The following is a 22,884-nucleotide window of genomic DNA, read 5'->3' as shown; positions in this document are numbered from 1 at the left end:
GCGATATACGTGTGTGAGTGTCTACGTGCCTAGGGCTTTTTGGTGTAAAAAAAATTTCACTGTAATTCCTTTTACAGTTAATATCGATATATATAGCAATATGAATCAAATGACTGTTTCTGCGCAGCGCAAAGGTTCCTTTTTACTCCTGACACGTGAAAATATGAGTTCAGTATGAGTTCGTTAATAAGGATTTTTTAATTTTTTAGTTTTTAATTTATATATTTTTTAGTATTAATTTGTTGAGCATATCAACAGTATATGCTGTTCTCTTTCCATTTGTATTACATTAATGTAAATGATGATTTTTAAAAACTTTTTTAATTGAGTTGGTCAACACTTTGTGCCATCTTCTAGTTGCACACATTTATGTGAAATGCTGCGTGTTCGTGTGTTACTTAAATTTTTAGTCTAATTTAATATTGACATATTTTCTTTGGTGCTCCTATGTCTTCTCCTGACTAATCCTGGTCAGATGTTCAGTCCCTTTGTCTTTATTGAATATCATTATTTTACACAATGACTAGAGAATAATAATATCAATTAAACGACATATAGATCCTCGCGGCTTTTCAGTTCTGCAGATGTTTCTTTCCAGCTTTTCAGAGGTTAAGTGAGAGGCAAAACTCAGGGGAGCCCTAATGGAGACAGTGCTGCACATTTTTAAAGTTACATAGATTTTCCCATGAAAAGCAGAGAAGATGTCTGAGAAACAAAAGTAGAGGACAGAGTAACTGTGGGATAGTGAGAGCAGCTGAATGAAAGGCTGTACAGCAGTTAGCAATTTAGATGGATTATAGTAACAAACTGGCTAATCTCTCGTTCTCTGCTCTGTGCACAATCATTATCATATTTATGTGACAAACACACTTGGCCATGCTAAGAAAAAAGGTTTTCTCAATTGATGTGAAAGTGAAAGTGAAAAATTTCACAGGCACGGTGCCTTTAACTCTTACAGCCAGGACATTACCATTTAACACAACCAGTGGGTTTTAGCAGCTGTGTGATGGCAGCAATGTGACTCTGGTTAGTTTGTAATGTGACATTATCAAAGAAATCCTCTTCTTCCCATCAGTTTGCCAGGGTTTGGCACGTTATTCGAAGATCTCAGAACTATTATATGTGATTGCAGCTAATGAGTAGTTTTACTATCAGTACAGTTGTATTATTTTATTAAAATTAAAAAGCAATAGGAATTAGTGTTTGTTAAATGAAATGATATAATATGAAATGTTTAATAGTCAAACCAGATAAAATAATGAAGGATGCAATATTAAAATGCTGTGCTGGTGACATAAAACCACTGCAGTATAAAAACAAACATGTACTGTTTTTAATGATGTGAAGCAAAACAGAAAATTCTGAATCAATTTTTTTTTTTAAATTTTAAACATTGTAAAACATGTATTGTGGAAATGGGGGTGAACCAATTTTTGCAGTATTTGTCATGCAGATTATTATCTACCTGTTGGCAAAAGGGGTGAAATTTTGCAATTTTACTGAATTTGTGCAGCATAATGAAGAGCTGAAAGACTCTTCTTAAAGATGTTTTTTTTCCTGGCACAAATGAAAGCACAGCAAGAGCAGAACAAACATAAAACCTGGAGTGATTATTAAATAGCCAAACCAAAGGCTGAAAATCCGTACACTTTGATTAAAGTGACACAATGATTAAATATTTGAGGAAACTGCTTACTTTTTTAAAAAAAATCTGTGAGCTGCTATTATTTTCACAACATTAGTAAAATAGGGATTTCATGTAGTTTACGTAACCAAGGTTTTACATCAGTCAGGCAGAAAAAAATGGAAATATATGATTTGTTTGTGTACTTTGCCCTGTGAGACCCAACCCATCAAAAAATAGCCAGAAAATTCAGATGTTTATTAACCCTTATGACAAAATCCACAAAATCTTTGCTATATCATGTTGTGTATGATATATTTTTGTTATATATTTATTATATTTTTTTGTACCGCTTTTTTGGCGACATTGACATTGAAAGTTTTTGGCAACTTTTTGTTAACAACAATGTTAATTTTAGACAAAAAAAAAAGAGTTTTGTCCTTAACATTTTGGAATTATGGCAAGTATTTATCACGTTGATGAGATAGAGGTCTCAGAAATTCATGTATCAAATATGATACAAAGGGGATTATAGGGTTAAGCGCTTTGCCCAAATAGTAATGAAAGGAAAAATCAAAAGTTCATTTGTTCATCACCTAAAGGTTTTCCTGTTTGTGGTTTAATTTGTAAGAGTACGCTTTCTTTTACTTTGATTTTTGCAATAAATATTGTTTATTATTATAAATCCTGAAAAACTAAACTTGTGCTTAATTAACAGATTTCTTGACTTCTCTTGAATTTTCTCGTATTAAAACTGGGTTTTTTTTGCAACATTCTAAAAAAAGCTTTCTTGTAAATGTGCCACTGTGTCCAACATTTTGTGAATAGTCTCTGTTTCTGTAATCTTTGTATCTGAAGTGTGTGTGACGTGACAATGGAGCACATGTTTGCGTAGAAAGAAAAAATGAGTAATTGTGGATGATAGGAGGGTCTGTCTTCATGCTGCAGGGACGCCCTCCCCACGCTCCACCAACCTGCCAATCATCTCTCTGACCTCGCACCTTTCTAACTGATAGTGATGTAGATGTGTCCGTCTGCTGCTCGTGGATAAATGATCACTAATCAGCCAAAGAAGATGAAGGACAATTTTGTAAGTAGAACTGTTAATATACACGCTCACCTTTTGTTTTTATATGTCAAAACATGATTTTCTGCTGGCAGGAAGGCTGTTTTTTCCTGTTGTGGTTAAGCTGCTGAAGCCGAGGCAAACATTTGTCATAGTGATACACACAAAAACAAAACTTCAGGCGGAGCTGTTTTGTAGTTGTTTATGTTTACTTCCTACCTATTTTCAATAGATCATTTAGAGTCTCAAAAGCAAAAAGAAACACAACAAAAACATACGTCTAGCCCTTGAACACAGAGTTTTTGGACTCAAAAACCGAAAACCTTGCTTTATATCAGACCATTCAGAATGGCTTACGAACTGCCTTGACGTTCTCAAACAAGAAAACCACACGGTTCAAATCTAATAAATTCTTTACAATGTTCATATTTCCATTTATAACAAACTATTGCAAAGGAAATGCAGCTTCCTTCTCTGACTTCCTTTGCAGGTGGTAGAGTAGCAGCTGTAGAAGATTTAATAATCAGTGATAATTAATCCAACTTTTTCTCCTGTGCTGGAGTCGGTCTTTCAACGATCGTTATGATCACTCCGGTTATAAAATAAGTCAAAGAAACCTCTACTTTAACCTTGTTCTCGCAAATTTGATTTATGTCCAATTTCCCTCTCAATACATGCTTGTTAGAAGGGAAACGGTAACTCTGAAGTGACATGTTGCAGCTCTCACGTGCTTTGCGTATGAACATAAAGACGGAACAATTATGCCAGTTTTTCTTCACAATCTTCAATCAAATGCAAAGGTGTTCTTGGAGTGTCATTGGTTAGTGTAAATGGTGGCATTAAAGCTGCTATAGTAATAGTACAGATTGTCAGAGGGCTCAGCCCAGACCACGTGGAGCTCTGGCATCTGTTTCACACCCTGAGAATACTTTTACTTTTGGCAGCAGTGACATGCTTCCCTGGCCTGGACCTCCTGCTGTAAATCATTTGATGATGAAAATCTAGCTAAAATGAGTGCACTCTGTATCCTTAGTACTGCTTCCTTATATTTCTATAGCGCATACCTAACCATACCATAGAACATACCTAACCCCAAACTACGTCCTATATCGACATACCGCCAAATTGGGTGTCTAGTTCACAGCCATCACTCTGTATGACTGGGTGAATGAGGCAATGCTGGATAAATCTTTTTTTTTTTTTTTTTACAAATTCCAGCCACTGAGGCATTATTACCTGCAAGATATGATGCAGTAGTTTGTGCTGTCCTTTGCAGAAAAACACAAGCCACGCCAGGTTTGAACCTCGTTCAAACTCCAGCTTGGGTTGCAGTTCAAAGATATGCATGTCATTCAGTAATTCTAAACTGGCCATGGATGTGAGGTACGCAAAGTACTAGTAAAAACTGAGTGGTTCAAAAGAATAGAAAAGTGCTATACCCCAACCCTCTACTAATGTCATTCTGTACTCTAATGGCTGAAGTCTTAGCATTCAGAAAAGAGAAAGTAAAGATAACTGACAGACATGAAAAGGGATTTAGGATTTTTTATTTTCTTTTGTTGTGTGTGTGTGTGTGTGTGTGTAACTTTATTTCAGACAGCTTAAGTTATCGTTAGTGATTTTTTAAAGATGGCTGTATATTGTGGTTTTGTTAGTGTGTTTTCCCCATGGTAGCCTGATCTATACCAATTGGAAGGTCGGTGGATCGATCATATTCTTGGGTCAGATACTGAACCCCGAGTCTCTTGCGAGATCCATCCATAAGAGTTTGAGTTTCTATGTGAATATTAGAAAACACTTAGGCATGGATAAACACACTTTATGTAACTAGCTGAATGAGACGTGCATTATAAAGCAATTCTCAACTGTAAAAGTACCATATATACTTTTGAACCTTACGCTACTCTGTAACAAACAGTGCCGAGGTCACATCTGGATCTAACACAATTAGATTAGCTTCCTTACCCCTCTGCAATGCACTTCTGACTCAGCAGATGTTTCACAGCAGGCATTTTGACTTGTCACAGCAGTTCAAGGCGCAGTTGTGCGTTTACTACTACCCTACATTAAAACTAAAGGTGCTCCTTTCAGCTGGATTTGTTCCAAAGTCCTAAATGTGTGCTACCATTTTCCCTGTTGGTCCAAATGTCTAGCATGCAAAAAGGAGGAAGACTAATACAAACTGAACTGCACAATCTTTGCAAAGGTCAAGTGTCATAAAATGAGATACAGCTGAAACAGCTTCAAGGATACATCAGTGCTGTTCCACAGGGTTTTAACTTAATGTAAAATTGGGATGGTGCTTTTTTCTCAACTGCAGCAACACGTTTCCAACCCTAACTCTAAACCTGACCGCCTTACCCCAACCAGAGACCCTTGCAACACTATTTGAAAAATCCATGCACTAAATCTAAAATGCAGTTCATCCTTAATATGGGAAAACATGTCATAACAATTGATATTTTAGCTGCCATAGCCAGTTCTAATCCAGATACAAAGTTTTGTCATGCCTGTGTTTTACAAAGCAGTAGTAATCCCAGCTAGTAATTCACACATGACCCATGTCTGGGCTTTAAGTGCCACAACTTGCTGCCCGGTTTTGTGTGAGGCCCCTCTGAAGTATCTGCACTCAACTGTACAGCCCTGTCTGCTTCCAGTGATGCACCTCCCCATCCCCAGCCTGGCACTACGAGTGAAAGAGGCTATTGTTCCTAACACTCTGAGGCATGTAGCATGCACTTATGACACCAAGTGGGAGAAATTGTTCCCATTATACCCCTGGAATGTCTTTGAATCAATCAAGTTTGTATGAATACATGCTGCTCTTTAGCAGTTACAAAGAAATGGTGCCTATTTAAATGGTGAAATTAACAAAAGGCAACTTTTTCTGTGCAAAAACTATTATAAAGAAAACAGTGAATCAAAAGCAAAACCCTGTTTAATCTCCCTCTTCATGGACCATTTTTCATCCATACCCTGACCTGGAGCAAAGACCACATTCAGATATTCTGAATTAAGATGACTAGTAACATTGTACAAGAAAACAATTGATATTTGGGCATTCTTTCTCCTGAATTCCCTCCTTTTCTTACTAAGCTTTAGTGATGTGTATCAAAGCACAGCTGGGAAAATTTGCTGCTCCGCTCATGGATATTTCTGTGAAGATGTAATTGTTTTTTTTTTAGTAGTATGGCTGTGCGGAGGAATTCAAAACAGAAAGTAGAGTTCTCAGTTTTCTCAGGCAGATCATTTATTCTTCACATACCATGAGGCTCTAAATCCTCAAAACAGAGCATTCTTGGCTTTGACCTGCGTGAGAATGTTTGATTCTGCTAGTGGTGCAAAAAACAATAAGAACAGCAAAACCGTTTCAAAAAAATCTTAGGACACTTCACTACAGTTACTCAAAGGCTACGTTTACACTGCAGGCGAAAGCGCATCAAATCCAACTTTTTTGACCCGATCCAATATTTTCAAATCCGACCCAGGTCACTTTCATATGTGGTACTGAATCCGATACATATCTGATGTTTCAGAAAGCGACTGCTGTTTAAATGGTCATATCGCATTAAATCAGTCTTTTACTTACTGACACAAGACAGACCCCAATTATCAGCGCCCGAGAAGACATCGTGAACGCTTCCTGGCATCCAGTGAAACTGTTGGGAAGACAACGCTGGAGAAACGTGAACATTTTATTTGTACTGTATAATCTGCAGATTCTGACAGAAATCTGCAACTATCCTTTGAAGCACCGCTCCTCTAAAACAGCAATAAGGATCATTATTAGGCCATATATAAATAACAAAATAACTTTATAACTTAAAGCAAAATTGGGAAACGTAAAGTCCAAAACAAGTCTTTATATTAAGGGCCATCAGTCAAACAATACTGTTTGGTTTGGGTCTAAACAGAGCGCGTTGTGTGTGACGTCTTCTTTTGCGCATGCGGGCCGCTTTGAGGGTTCACACTAGAGCGCGTTTGCTGTCACATTTTATTTGTAGTGTGAACAAGCAGACAAAAAAATCGGATTTGATCAAAAAATCGGAATTGAGCATTAAGACCTGCAGTGTAAACTTAGCCAAAGTGTAAACCAAGAGCACTATGCAGGGGTCATGAAATACAGCTCTATTTCCGTCAGCAGGCTATTTTTAACCCTGCTGTATCATGTATCCCTTCTTGCCATTTTGTTCCTTTGTTGAGTTGGGAGGGATAGCATGGCAGGCTAGGTAAGGTAGAACCTCTGTTTGTGTGTGTGTGAGGGAGAGATGTGATCTGTTGCACGGGTTGAAAATGTTCTGTCACTAACTCATTAGCCTGATCTGCCTATGTTGGTTCTTACTGCTTTCACTGCATCTGCATTTGTGGTCTTTGATAGGATCCAGATGTCTGTCTGGAACACAATACAGTCCTTGTACAAGCTTTACATACGGCCATACATATAGCAAATAGAAGAAATACTGAAGAGCAACCCATATAATGTGTCAGTTTAATTCATTTATAAATGCTTCAAAAGTTACCAACTCACTCATGTGCGATGCTGAGTGCATTATTGATGGCAGTCTAGGCCTATTGTATTGGTAACTCACCGAGGGGTCAGGGTCACCTAATTCAGCCCTACCAGATAAGCCTTATCAAAAAAGAAAGTTTTAATCCTAATCTTAAAAGTAGAGAGGGTGTCTATCTCTCCCATAACCAAACTGGGAGCTGGTTCCACAGAAAAGGGGCCAGAAAGCTGAAGGCTCTGCCTCTACTTCTAAATACCCTAAGAACCAGAAGTTAACCAGCAGTCGGAGAGCATAATGCTCTATTGGCATGATATGGGACTATGAGGTCTTTAAGATAAGATTTATCCAAACTTTAAATTCAGCTCTGAATTTAAAAGAGAGCCAATGAAGAGAAGCTAATATGGGAGAAATATCATCTCTCATAGGGTTCACTGTCAGAGGCCCTAAGAAAATCATCCGTAACCTTCTCTAGTGCTGTTTCTGAATGGTGATAAATTCTGAATCCTGACTAAAACTCTTGAAATAAACCATTTGCAGATCATTTAGCTGTTTTATAACTACTCTTTCAAGAAGGAGGAGGAAGGAAGGTTAAAGACTGGCATATAATTAGCTAAGAAATCCAGTCAGAACTGAGATTATCTGCTTGTTTGTCCTCTAATTAAGGCTTGTCAGATCTAATATAATGATGGTTGTTAATTGCAAACCCACTACAGAGCAAACAGGAACTCCTTGTTGTATCCAACTCTTAATACTCTATTTTTAAATGTTTTCTCTTGATAAAAACAGTCTACAGCACACTGGCAGCATTTGTGAATAGCTGTTCTGTAAATGGTGACATTGCATTGCTGTACAGGGAAAGCACTGAGACAAATAAAAACTGAAAAATGTTGTTAAAGGGTAGTAGTAGTAGTAGTAAGTGATCAGGGCTTCTCCCCGAGTTTAAAGCCTGCAGGCTTGCCTGCTTTGGTTTCAGTTATGATCCTTTCTATCTTCTCCCTTTTTGCTCTGATTTTTCTGCTGTTAAGAATGTGGCAGGGGAATGTGCGTGGGATGGGGTAACAGAGGGGAGCTCAGGAATTCCCACTGGCTTGGTTCATCTTGTATTAGCTATGCGTCTTGGGCTGTTGTGTTTGTTTTGTTTGTGAAATCCAGCGCTCTCGCCACCATGCAAACCTTCCTTGTTTTTTAAGCACCACGGACCTGGAGATGTTGCATGATGTGGCTTCTTGGTTAACAGTGCTGCACTACTGAGTTCATTCATCTTGAGGGCCCCTTTCTTTCTTTTATTTTTAGCCAAAATCCATCAGGCCTGACAAGTTGAGGGCAGCACTCCAGGTCTCTTCCACAAACTAAGTCTTCTCCTCCCCTCTTAGGAAGAATGCTCTGGACAGCCCTGCTCCAAGATTGGGCTTTTGTTGAGTCATGTGAGTTCGTGTACACAGACACACACAAGAGGTGGGGCTGAACATGGAGGGGGGCTTTGGAGAGTTGAAGCCAGGGGCAGCAGGAGAAGCTAAAATCTGATCACAGGCCACCAGACAGCAGAATATGCTGGAGCTAGCTTTGTATAAGGTAATGTCTAGCGAGTGTGTTGGGGTGGGACAAGTGCACAGATTTATTTTAATACACAGCTGGCCCTGCCAGCGGGGGGAGGGGTGTTGAGTCTGCCAGCTTATCCCAGGACCACTGTCACACTTTGGACAAGACAGGACATTTTAGTAGGCAAACCCACCACTGGCAACAAAAACACAGTGAAAAGAGGCAAGTTTGAGGCAGAGTTTGACCTTTTAATCTGCATGATCAGACTGGATTGCTTTTACCATGTGCCGAATGCTCTTTGCACTTGTTCTTCTCATGCTGTCTTTGCACAGCTAGAATAGCTCCTGTATCAGATGTCATTGTGTTCACTGCACTACAGGAAGGTCTGGATTTGGTGCTAATGTCATTATTGATTGTGTGTATAGTTCAAATTGCTTATCATTTCCCTTTGTCAATTTTCCTGATCATTTTTTGCATGAAAAAAGTATATAGGGTTTATATAAAAGATAAACACATCCATGTCACCCATTTGTTTCTGGAACCTGCATAGTGAAACCATAGTGTTATGTTTTTGGAAACACCATGTTGGTCTGTTGGAGCTAGAAGTTACCATATTTTGACAGGGTAGTGAGCTGGATTAAAAAACTGTACAGTTCCAATGCGCACATATACAGTGGGGGAAATAATCATTGATCCCCTTTTTTTGCTCACTTACACAGAAATAAGCACTCTTTAATTTTTATGTTAGAGAGGGGAGAGAGAATATGAAAACAGAAATCCAGAAAAAAAGCACATTACATAAAAGGTATACATTAATTTGCATGTCATGTAATATTTGATCGCTACAAACCAGCTAGAATTCCATTCCCACAATTTTGCCATGGACGCACAGATTACAATCAATCAATCAATCAATCAATCAATCAATCACAGCTCTCAAAGGACATCATGCACAATATTATAGACTGCAATCGGCTACAAGAAGCTTGGTATGAATTATAACATGACTATCAATCATCCTCAGTTTAGAGGTCGAGCCGAGAGCCGAGATCTTCTGTTTCGCTGTGTTAATTTCTTTGTTCAGCAGGAGATCAAAAAAATTATTTCCTTTTCTACAATTCGTGCAAAGGAACAGTCACCAAAACTGAAGCATCACGTTCTTGGGTGCTCTGTACCTCAGAGCATGTGATCTGAGTAACAGTGTTCTAGCAAAGCATAAGCAGCTAGTTCCTAAAGTTTGATTCTTTGGTTTTTGATCAGAAACCTACAACACAAATGGGATTCCCATTTCCTAACAGCCTCAGCTTTAAAAAAAGGGGTATCGGAGATAAGAATTTAAAGCACCACTGTGTCTCAGAGCTTGCAGAGGTGCTACTGTTGCTCCGGTGTTTTAAACAAGTCAAAAGAACAGGCGTACCTATTATGCAGCAATATTGCATCTAAGGTAATTTTGAAATTGAATTGTCACTGGATGCTTCTATCAGGTTGACTTAATGTTTGGTAGCTGGACAGTACATTTATAGATTAACTTCCTTCCTGTGCACTATTACCTTAACAGGAAGAGGCCCTGGCTTTTTACTTAGTAGGTATTATCTGATGTGGATGGATTTAAAGTGTTTAGAGGACATTCGGTGGGTTAATAAAAATCTGCATTGCTCTCACTGGATATAAATCAGCACAGTCTGTCTTTGTATGTCAGAAACAAGGCTGCAATTCATTCCAGCCCACCTTGAGCAACAAAGGTCACTGAAGAGGAGAGTTAATGAGCAAACTCACAGTGCAACTTAAAGAGTCCTGAGCAAGTGTTTTATTTAAATTCGATTACTGACTGTCTTCTCCTTAAGTTGTCATATGGTGTTTTTTGTGTGTTTTTTTGTTGGGGGGGGGGGGGGGGGTTTGCCTTTGAAAACCCGAGCAAGTTACAAGTGGAGCATTTAGAAACTTGGTGGGCTGTCAATAATTGTTGAATCATTAATATGACTCTGAGGCATAAGCTGCAATTAATGATTAATTTCATAGCTGAATAATTAGTTGTTGTTTTTTAATAGCAAAACCTAACATTTAAGAAGGTGTAGTACATTTATTCCTGCATAATAAACTGCATAAACACTTATTTAAATTTGAATATTATAATGGTATGTGGTAGATGATTACATAGTTAGGTATGTACCCACTCATGTCTCTAGAATGGTTTAGTCCCAAAATGTACGGTACGTCACAGTAACAAGTGCAGCAGAGAACAGTAGAGAACTTTAAAAATTTACGAAAATACAAAAAAACAGTGCACCCCTGTGCCTGTGATGTCAACCCACACTGTCAATTCTGTTCATAGAAATTTAAACAAAGAAGGCATGACCCTAACCCCAACATCAGCGCATGTTCATGCTGATAGACCACCATCTATGGAGCTTTTCTCTTCAGTGTGATTATTTCATTTGCTTTTTCCTCTTTCTGCTGTAGATTGCTCAGCTATGTGAACAAATATCTTTATCAAGGTTCACTGATGAAATTTGTTCATAATAAGTTTATATTGCGCTATAGGGAAGATAAGGCACTGCTTCAAATCAACATTGTAAAATTCCCAGTTATCTAAAATGGAAATTGACTCTCTGAAGGGAAATGGTTCTTCAGAGTTGGGAAAAGAATGTTGTTTTCTTCTAAACTATTGATGCATACAAATCCCAAATTCCAACTGTGTTGTCAAGACTATAGGCTTAGAGGATGGCTCTGGAAGCTTTAGCATGTGTTTGTGCTTTGACCATGGAAATAATGGGAACAACAGAGATGGAAAAAAAAAAAGCAGAATTTATTTTCTGTAAAGTAACGTTCACTTACCTTCTGACACAGAATGGAAAACGAGCCCTCTGAAAAATATTCTGTAACGTGGTGAAAGTTGGGGTCATTGTTCTGTCAGTTCATTTCTGTACTGCAGGCCTGGCTCTGAGGACCTATCACCATGGAAACCATTATGTGGGGCAACTGGCAGCAGAGCACTTTACAGATCTCCTTGGAATATATTACTAGATGCAAAGGCCCAACTCTTCTCACCTTCAGCCTCTTGTTATTGTCTCTGAGCTAGTTTACTTCAGGCAGTTTTCTCAGGATTTCAGCCCTTGAACTCAAGAATATTCAACCTTTAGACCTTCTCTACACAGAGATACCAAAACAATAACTAAGATGCTCAGGCTGGAAATCTCAGATAAACAGACGTGATAATGGTAAGGTTCCAGTGCCCCTGAATTTTCTATTTTAATATAGGAAAAACGTAATTACAATGAGTCATTTTGTTGACTCGTTCAAACCTTACCAGCTTCAATTTCAGCTGTGTTCAGACAAACGATTTGCACCATGGAGCTACAGTTTAGATACAGTCCTCATGGACATGAATGTCATGGTAATCCTGGGCTTTTTGTTTTGTGATTTCTTTTAACTGGGTTTTTTTTTTTCAGGGCGGAATAACCATACAACGCATATTACTTTAAACAGCAAGAATTGGGTGCACAAGTTTGAATTTATTTTGGATTTTCTTAAATCCAACCAGGGTCAAAGCCCCCAAATGATCCTGACATTCATGCCCATGATGAGTGTATGTAAACAACCCGAACCATATACTGTTCTTTTAGTTATGTGGCAGAAAAACAAACAAATGAGTGCACATGGAACAGTTATGCTGAGACTCATTCATTAGGAAACTGAGGCTCATTCACAATGCAGTATCTCCTTCTTTTTCTTCAAACTCATTCCCATTTAGTATTTTAGCATAGGTTTCTCCAAATGGTTTAGCATAATTGTATTCTGTCATTTGGGATCACTGACCATGATACTGCTTTTTCTGTTTATAGGGTTTTTTTTTGTTTGTTTGCTTTTTAAAGGAGTGCAGATTTGTGTCTTACTTGAATGGGAAAACAACTTTAACTCATCTGGATGAGATGATGAGTAAAAGCTGAGGCAGATGCTTCCATAGTCAGAATCTGAATTGCTTCGGGGGCATATTAATCTGTACACTTGTAGTCAGAAGTTTACGTACACCCTGACATATATTTATTGATTTTACTCATTTCTTTGAACTGTTCTTTCTCCAGGATGGAATGATTATAGAGCGTACATCTTTAATGGCAGCAAGAATCGGGAGGACAGATTTGAATTGATTTTTTTCATTTTATATTTTTTTAACAGTTCAAAGAAAGCATTAAAAGCCTCAAATCACCATAACATTCATGTCCATGATGAGTGTACGTAAACTTCTAATCACAACTGACAGCCACGTCTACCTACCAGAGCTGTGGTACACTATCAAATATAAGCTCAAAAGCCAGTCAGCAGCAGCACTACAAGAGCTTTCTGAGAGAACAACCTCGTATGACTGGGACCGTTAAAATGCTTCTGTTAGGGGACAAGAGTTGTGTACCTTCGCGTCTTCATCTGTAAACACACAAAAAGTGAATGAGCTACGCAGCAGCTGCCCCACCCCCTTTCACTGCTGGCAGCAGGGTCTGGAAATGTTGACATACAGAGCAGCCCCAGAAACCCCAGGAATCCCCCCGAGAAGACGCTGGGAAGGAGGGTGAGGTGGAGCCTTGGAATGCAGTTGGAAGAGTCAGTCACTTATTTACTAGCTGAACTCGGTGAACCCTGCCTGAGTCAGCCACTTCCACCCTGGCCAGTCTGTCCCACCTCTCCCTCCTACTTTCTTCTCTGTTTTGTTCGTTAACCTAATGCTCCTGATTTACCCACCCCCCAACAATAACACGCCCCTTAATGACACATGCTTTTGGCTCCTCACTGGGAGTCCTATTTGGAGGTGCTTCAAGCAGCCTAATCATGCCCTCACCTGACCCCTGTCACCCTGTTGCTCTCCCTCAGGCTGCAGAGGTTCAGGTCACAATCCCATGATGAGTAATAAAACTAATGTCAGCAGGAGTGTGAGTCAAGCAGTAGTGCGTGGACTACAGCCAGGGTACAGGAAGTACCACTCGCACTTGAGCTCCATGAAAAATATTATTTAGCTTTCAGTGAATCTGACCTCACCCCTTCCTCTAAGTGTTTTCAAACAGGTTCATGTGCACAATAGACTTTTTGGCTAAAAGTCCATATATGTATATATGAATATTTGTTTTTTTTAATAAAATGAAGTAATCCTTGTCTTTAGACAGAGAAGCATCACATCATAGGAGGAGATGTTATGATTTATTGTTGACCACTGATCTAGTGAGAGAACAATAATTAACAGTATTACAGACAGGATCTTCTTGTAGAATGTAAATTCCTGCAGGAATTCCTGTTTATTATTCCTACTGACAGATAAAATCCCCTTTTAGGTCAGTTTATTTATATAGCACTTTTCACTTTTTGGTGCTTTTCAGACATACAGTCACAAATTGCTGAACAAAAAAGCATGTTTAAAAACAGAATAAAAAACATAACTATAACACACACACACACAGATACACAGGCCCACACAACTTTAGTAATTCATTAAAAAAAATTAAAACAAAAACAAAAAACAAGTACGATAGTGGGCACAAAACAAATCTCTCTTTTTAACTGTTTACATAAGATGTAAAAGGCACAGTAAAGATGGTCTATAAAGATAATCAAAGTTAAAAGCAATGTCAAGTGAACTTTGCTGGTGTGAAACTTGGAGGCACTCAAACATTAGGAGTTTTATTAGAACAAAGGAAAATGCTGATTGAATACATAATGCATATGTAATAAGTGAGGGACCCATACTATCTCAGACTCGTAACTGACCAGCAAATCTTTCACCTGCTGTATAAAACAAATGTTTAGGATTTTTTGAAGTTAGTATTAAAACAGTAAGTGGCTTTAGAAGTTCTCCCACAAATGTTGTCCACTTGAGAAGATTATGTTGGTTTGGACGTCTCAACTTGAAAATATAATATATTAACTGAGTGTCTGGTCATGGGAAAAAGTGACATTACTAGCCTTCATTATTAATGCTAACATTGCTGTTCTAACATAAAAACACAGAAATATTTCTGGGAGTTATGTCAGGAGGTTAATTTCTGAAGCAATCCATGCCAGGAACTCTGCTGTGTAATTTTTCACAACATCATCTTCATTTTTTTTCCATAGTGTGCTTTTTCTGTCTGTCTGGAAGTAGAAGAGTATGAGGAATTCTGAAAAACAAAAAGTATTCAGATTTGATAGACAGATAGATCGGTAGATTGGCCTCTGGCCTCACCGGGCCCAGGTGTGTCTGAGCCCAGATGTTTACCACCCCAGAGAAATGGGCTTTAAGCTTGTCCAGCTGTTATCAGTCAGAAAAAGCTTGTGGAGCTGAGCTGATGGGAAAGATATGCACACATGGAATACACTATCCACACAAATGCTATCAAAGTTTACCCAAGGGACCTTCTCCCTAATTCTCAGATAAATGTCATGAGCTGAGGGAATATCTAGATTTCAATCAAGCTGTTTGCTGAGACTTTAGCAGAGCAGTTGATTTTGCATTATATCAAATTTAGCATGCTAGTTCATTATCTAACACTAGCTTGGATTACAAACAAAGTATGCTGAATATTGTAAGGGAGAAAAGCTTTTTACTTCTATAACTTATTCCAAGATGTGATGTTGTATTACTGTACACCAGGTTTTTCTTCTGCTTATGATATCGTGCTGATTTTTGTGGCTACTCAGTATTACGTGCTTTCCCTAAATCCTTACTAAACGCTGTGATTTTACTCTGTGGCACAGAGGAGCTAGAAAAGACGCTACCTAAAACGATCAGTCCAAATCATCCTGCAAGCAAGTGAGCCTTTTGTTTCTCTTACTTTTTTGTTTTTACTTTCCACATCCCAGCAGAAAGTAGGTCACAGACGGTCCGAGGTGAAGTATGAGGCAGCAGTTTGCAGGCCGGCGCCTGTCGAGGCAGATCAGGAAGCTTGTTGCAGAGGAGACGTTAAACACACAAGTTCCTGTTTGACATCTGTTTCCATCAAACCTTGTAGACCAGTATTTAAACCCCAACCCCACTTTCAGAGGCCTCTTTTACCTAGCCCCTTCTCCCAAGTAGGTTTGTCAGTTGAACTGCTCTGTGAGCCCTTTCCTACCCTCCCTTCCTCTAAAACCAAAAAGGATTGTGATGACGTATCTGATGTTGATTCTGTGCCCAGAAAAACGAACTCTTGAGCGATAAAATCATGAAAGACTGGTTCTTACGCAGGCACCCCTACTAGACTGCAGACCTTCAGGGATGTAAATAGTGAGCCAGGTGTATATGGTATTTAAGGAGACGAGACAAGACATTCTGACGTTTCAAAATTAAAATTGCTCAAAAAGTGCAGTTTAAATGGAAACTTGATCTGGAAGAGAAAACTGCTTGGGGAATTCTCCAAACAAGCCAACGTCACAGTAGCAAAGTTTAGGGCTGGAGCTCAGAGATGTCTCCTGTTACTTCTTACATCATGAATAAACTCATTGTGAATTCTCATTGAAGGTTCATGATGAGTGTATTCAAACCTCCCGTCCTTTTCCATGTGTTCCTGCTGCAACACACCTGAATGCAATTAGTATGTCATTAGCAAGACTCAATAGAACGTGGCTGCCTGCTGGGGACGATCTGATATCCTCGTGTCGGTGTTGTTCCCTCGTCATCATAAATAATGTTGTTCCAGGTTCAACATTGCAAGTGACCAATCACCTTCTCCTGACGTCATCCACGACCTCGAAAAAAAACAAATGCCTACTTCACTTGCGAGAAGAGAAACCTCCTCTGTAAGGACAATATGTATAATGCTTACCGTTTATTAAAGGAAAGTATCCTGAAATGCAAAGAATTCAAGTTCCTGGATTGGCGGACAGAAGCGGTTTCTCTTCTCGCAAGTGAAGTCGATTTTTTTAAGGCGGTATTTTTCAAAGGCAAAAAAGGGCGACGTCACAACAATGTGATTGGTCACTTGCAATGTTGAACCTGGAACAACATTTATTATGTTGATGTGGGAACAACACCGACACGAGGATATCTGATCATCGGCATGCTGAGGTGGCAATTCAGCCATTTGATTCATGATACAGCAGCTCATGAATGAATGAACAAGTACTTTTCCAAACACTTACATTTCTTTAAATAGACTCGAGTAGGGTTAGGGTTGCCACCTCAGCATGCAGTCAGGTGTGTTGCAGCAGGGACACGTGTTGTAAAAGTTTCAGGATGCTGGCCCTCGAGGACTGCAGTTCGACACCACCGCCCTAGATTGTCTTTGAGTGAGTGACAGAGTCCAGGCAGAGAGCCAGCTGAGTGGAGGAGGTGGGGAATAGTGTTCCCATGTCACAGGTTCTAGAATCTAAGCTCCACAATCAAATGAACATGGCTCTTGATTTGACTTTATGTTACACTACAAAACATCTCTCATGAAATAACATTCCCTCTATTTAAACATGACATTTTGTTCTCCGCTTTCTGGTTAAAATAAAATCCAGAAATTGCCACTAGAAGGACAATTTGCAGAAAACCTTGTTGTCTATCAATACATCCTTTCAGCAAATACCATAGAGTTAGATGAAAGCATCATTCTGCCCACATCCCTCCTCAGCACAGACAAATATCCTGCAGTCAGGCATGTGATACAGACTGATTTTTTTTTAAATAGGTTAAACCCCTGTACATTTTCCTGTGTGGAAACAATGATTGGTAGTAGGCGCAGCCTACATTTCCACTGATTTTTTTAGGGGTTGAAGCATCACAGTGGGTGAATCACATTTTCCACTTACTGTAAATTTTCTGGCAACTCACTGTTCTCTGTGAGTAATTTGCAAGCCGTTAGAATGTTTTGCACAAACTTATATTTCTCAAGTCAACATCAAATCTGACAGAAGCAGTAACATGTCAATATTGTTATCAAGGGGTTTACTCTAAAATCCATGATGCAGACTGAGAGCAACTGCTTTCTGAGCTGCAAGTTGTGTCTCCTTAATGATTGCTTTGCAGCAAAACCAATTCAGCTAAGAGGGATGAAAAGCTTTTACTTACTCTTTGTGATTGCACACTTTAGAATCTCAGCTCTATCAGTGTGGTGCTGATCAATGTGGGGTGTGAGAAGGGAGGCTGGGTTACAGCATTTTTTGTTTTTTGCAGATTATGTGGGAGTCAGTGGGATGTCAATGGAAAAAAAGAAGAGAAAGAACTGTGTGTTTTGTTGCTTCCCAGCACTCCAGGCTGAGATCAGACTAATCAATAGCAGGGATAATGTTGAGATGAGTAGTATGACATCAATACTTGGTTCAGAGACCTATTGTGCTGCTCTCCAGCCCAGCCTGTGCTGAGTAAACAGTAGCTCCCTGGGGAGAAAGAAACTCATTGATAGGTCCCTTCAGCTGCATGCCAGTGTGCATTGTTGAGCATCCCATACCAGTAATTTACTTCTTTCCCCTGAAACTCTATCATAAGGTTCAGGCTTTGGATTTTTGGTAAAATATCTAGAGGAAGATTTGATGGATTGTGGTTATTGGTGATGGATGGGATTAGATGAAGGGTGGAGCCGATACCCTGTTAACCCTTTGACATCTAAGTTTTCATCAGCAATGTCCCCAACATAGATGCTGTAGACAAATTCACTCACTTTGAACCAATACTCTGAGTATCAGTGCTCAATTTGTTGATCCCTGTGTCTGTGAAAGACCTCTGTTTGACACGGTTTTGCAAATTATCTGCATTATAATAATTTAGGATGTCTCATCTGCTAATGGGCCAGTGTTTTGGCAGCAAACAGAATAGCATGATCAAAGTTCTTACATCTTTGGAAACAAAACATAATTAATTGGTGCTAGAATAATAATAGCAAAATATGCCAGTCAGCAAATGAAACACCAACTATAAAAATAATTGCTCTAGGTGTACCGTGTTAAAATGTAAAGCCAAGGGTCCCATTCAAGCAAATACATGTAACAACTTGAGACTTCAAGCTTTATATTATTGTTAGTATTTTAACACTGCCAATAACAAACATGTTAGCATGTTAACGTTAGCATTTCACTCAATTACAGCCACAAGTTGCTAGCATTGCTTCTCATTCTTATAACGTTTTAATGTTTTATATTCTTTAACATTGTTGTTATCATTACTCAAGAAGTAGCGTATTAAACAATACTCATTGCTTTCTTAAAAGTAATGCATTACTTAATTACTCACCAGAGACAGTTCCTTGGCATTTCCTTACGCATTACATTACATTGCGTTCTCCTTGCAATATAAGATGAGCTGAAGCGCATTGTCACATAATTACCAGGTAAAAATATAAACCTGAGGCTACAGTCCCACACGCCAACACAAATCCCTATCCTAATGATCTTTGTTTTTGTTTTTATGCATGAACACAAAACTGACAGCAATAAGAAAAGATTAAACATCAAGGCAGTTGCCATAGTGATCCTACCGGTAGAAACAGAGGCTACAAGCCTGACTTCTCATCGCTGCTTTTGTTACCTGTTGAAGATCAGGGTCTGGCTGCTGGGCCGGGGGTTGGCATGAACTCAGCTTTAAAATCACTCTGGGTTCTTGGCTAGCTTTCTGTTAGCATGCTGTCTATGCAGATGATTGCAAAGAGCCTAAATTCTGGTAGCAGTATAATCTGGTTGTTTCTGTCCTCGATGCAGTTTTCCAGTTTACCGTTGTGCTCTTGTCCATTTGTGCAAAAAAGTCATGTCCTTATCTCCGCTCCTGTACCACACCACCATTTTTGTCCTCTTGTACATGAACTGAAAGCGAGTGCCGAGCTTAGCTGTAGACAACTTTTACCTTTGTAACGTAAGTAAGGACATAATTGTAACCATAATGTAATTACCAATCACATTACTGTGATACTTAAAAGTGTAATGTCACTACAGTAATACGCTACTTTGTGTTGCCCCCAACAATGCTCTTTAACAAAATTAACAAAACAAACAAAACACATTTTAAACTCGTTTATAAAGCAAAGTTTCTACCACATATAGAGAATATACAAATCTATATCTGATAAAGCTAATCTTTAAGTATAGAAATGAACAATAGCTCCTATGCTCTGAATTTTGCACTGCAATTCAGTTAAAACAGCAAAGGTGTAAGTGATTTTGAAATCTAATCAAACACAAAAGGAATTCTCAAGTGACGTTTCAGTAGGACAGACAGACATGAGTCAAAGCCTGCTTCCATCCCCCTCAAAGCATGCCTCGCCCCTCTCAGCGGAGTGAGGATACCGAATGTACTCGGTGGAGCTTTGAAGTGGGGCTGCTCTGCTAAGCCTCTCAATTCAAGCACTTAGCACTTAACAATGTACATTTCTTTCATCTGCAAAGCCAATTAATTTATGGCATAGAGTAGTATTTCAAAGAGCGGTTGCACACAGGGCCATATATATTTTGCAGATTTTTCACAAGAGAGTGATTTAGGATTAGCATCTTCTTTGTATCTGCAGATTTGCTCAAATAAACTATAGATGGTTGTAAACTCTCCATTTTTCTATCCCACTGTACAACATGTCTAATTTGTATTTGTCTTTTGTTGCATTATGCAACATTCATTAGTGAAGAATGAAAATGACCAGTCAACAGATTGCAAGTTTTTGTCTCGTCACTGGAGTTATTTATTGTATCTAGAGACAAACAGTCCCTAACAATCATTCATGCAGTTCTGAGATGTACTATTAAGATTGTGGAACATTTTCTGACTCATTCCTGGCTTCCTCCTTCATATTGTGACTCAGAGGCACAGGGTGAAAAAAACGTTTCAGACACTAGAGCATTCTTTGTGCGTGTGTGTGTGTGCGTGCATGCATGCGTGCGTGCGTGTGTGTGTGTGTGTTTGTGTGTGTGCATGCGTGCGTGTGTGTTCCGCTATTTGTGTGCACTCTTTTCAGCATTCTGATCCTCAGAATTTCACAAGACATGTAATAGAAGATATAAAATCTGGTTAGTTTACAGAATAATCTAAGTGGCTAAGGAAGTAGTAGTTTCAGCAACTTCATTCTCCCCAAGACATATTTCTGAATGTACCTAATCCCCTTGCTGTAAGAACAAACATAGAGCTCACTTTATATTTAAATACAGCAAATGCATTTAAATCTATGTATGAATGAGGGAACATGTCAGCTGTCTGTCACCTGAAGAAAACAGTGTGAAGCCATTCACATGGCTGGAAATCACCTCAGGTACATTTATAAAGTCATTTATACAATATTAAATATTTGATATAGTCTCCAAATACAGTAAATTGGCTTCATGAGTTAATATGTCAATTTATGTACTGTAGTATTGATACTGTAAACACCCCGATTTGGACATATCCAAATAAATATTTGTTAGTGCTAATGTTTAATGTTTAACACCTGATTAGGTGTTAAACATTAGCACCTAGTGTTAATTTACTATCATAAACACCCAATTAGGCGTTTATGATAGTAAATTGTTCAATGCCATGTAAAATGAAAAGAAACAAAAAGTGATTTTTGTGATATAGTGATATTTTTTTTGTTATGACCTTCTCTTTTGAACTGCATGTGTGTTCCTTATTTGCGATAAACCAATTTTATTTTAGGAAATGTACATTTATTTCCCAAAGTTGTTGAACCCAGCTGATTTTCATTGAAAATGGACAAACATTTGACTACACTTGTGTAAGTACAGTACAAGAATGACCTGGAAGGCTTTTTTTTTTCCAGTGACTGAGTTTAATTGATTTGTCAATTTTATCTCTTTCATGCAAACCTAGAGATTTGATTGCACTGGCTGCTTCTGCAGTGCAGTAGGGATGTCTTGCATGGGTGTAGAAATGTCTTCAAACTGCACTGTGCTATTTGTGTGGGAATGGGGAAGTGAAATAAAGTCCAAACGAACTAATCTTCCACTGCCACAGCTTCCACCTCCTTCAGAGCAGTGTGAATGTGTGTTTTGCTGTATGTTAGAATGGGAGGCGATATATGTCATATGGCAACCCTGGTGCTTTGTGAGTTTTATGAGACAACTTTAAGGCCCTCCCCTACCTCCCAGCCCTACCACCTCGCAGTAAAGTGTTTGTTGTGACTTGACACAAAGGACGTGAAAGACTTCAGAATAATCAGATGTAAAATGTATTAAAGTTATAGAGTGAGGGAAGGGGAGTTTGCTCAAGGAAACAGAAACAGAAATGGACATTCTGTCATTTTTATGATAGTTTTATTTTAAAATACAAAGACAAAATATTGACCAAAAGTACAGGAGAAAAAACATTGCATAAAAGTTATAAATTGATTCACACATCGTTGACTGAAATAAGTATTTGATCCCCTGCAACCCACATGGGCTCTGTACCCATGTGGGTTGCAGATTACAATCAATCATTCAACCGACCAACCAGTCAGAAAAGTCACTCTACAACCAATGACAGTTCTTGAATGGGATACAGCATATAGAATACCTTTTAATTTGGAATTCTTGCTAACAACAGTTAATAAAACATGTTTTAACTGTCATCCTAGACTGAGCAAAAAAGACACTATCAGTGGATTGCCCTATCAAATAGAAGAAAATTCTAGAGTTTTCAGATTTCACTCCAACTATAATTGAGAAAATATGAGTTAAAAATGTTCATATGTTTTTTTCAAGACCTAATCTATCAGCCTTTTCAAGACACACTGCCCTGGAGTGTCTGATAATCCAGGTTAACATTCCAGTTAAAATATACTTTAAAGCATTAAAATGTAAATGTTTTCACGCGTAAACATAATTATAGCAAAACTTAAAAATACAGTAGAATAAGTATTGTCTATATATATATATATATATATATATATATATATATATATATATATATAGATAGATAGATAGATAGATAGATAGATACACACACACTAAGGAATTCCCTGAGCCAAGTATAAACATAATGCAGTGATTGCTATAGGTAGGTAAGCAGGAATCAGGCACAAGTTATCATATTTAATCCAGGAGTATTCATGTTCATGTTGAATTTTTGTAGCATCGTGACTTATAAATATATACCAATCAGAAATTGTCATTAATGTTTTTAGCAATGTGAAGTTTTTTGTTAGTGTGTGCTCAAATACGTGTCTTTTCATGATCTGTAATCTCCCATATTACAGATCTTAATTCATTTTTATGGTAAGAAAGGCCAGGCAAGATTTCAGGCTTGTGTGATGAATATTTTTTAGATATTC

General features: G+C 38.4%; 1 protein-coding gene and 1 long non-coding RNA gene across 4 annotated transcripts in view; one reads left to right on the top strand and one right to left on the bottom strand.

Moving 5' to 3' along the window:
- bach2b (BACH transcriptional regulator 2b) overlaps positions 1-22,884 on the top strand; it is a 94,876-nt gene that overhangs the window by 11,214 nt on the left and 60,778 nt on the right. Inside the window, exon 2 of one of the 3 annotated variants that reach the window (XM_085134105.1) lies at positions 2,573-2,714. The exons of 1 other annotated variant lie outside the window; for it this stretch is intronic. In XM_085134105.1, the coding sequence (XP_084990231.1) occupies positions 2,676-2,714 (39 nt within the window). In that variant the 5' untranslated portion in view covers positions 2,573-2,675. Of the gene's footprint in view, positions 1-2,482; positions 2,715-22,884 lie in introns of all 3 variants that reach the window. One more of the 3 variants, XM_085134104.1, reaches the window with a different exon arrangement.
- LOC146502696 (uncharacterized) lies at positions 4,259-21,122 on the bottom strand. The gene is made up of 2 exons (XR_014869592.1): positions 15,532-21,122; positions 4,259-14,877 (listed from the first exon to the last, which is right to left on the bottom strand). It is a non-coding gene; the product is annotated as an uncharacterized LOC146502696 (long non-coding RNA).

This window comes from Neolamprologus multifasciatus, chromosome 15, assembly GCF_963576455.1.
Source record: "Neolamprologus multifasciatus chromosome 15, fNeoMul1.2, whole genome shotgun sequence".
Classification (NCBI taxonomy): domain Eukaryota; kingdom Metazoa; phylum Chordata; class Actinopteri; order Cichliformes; family Cichlidae; genus Neolamprologus; species Neolamprologus multifasciatus.
This window is presented reverse-complemented; position numbering and strand designations above follow the sequence as displayed.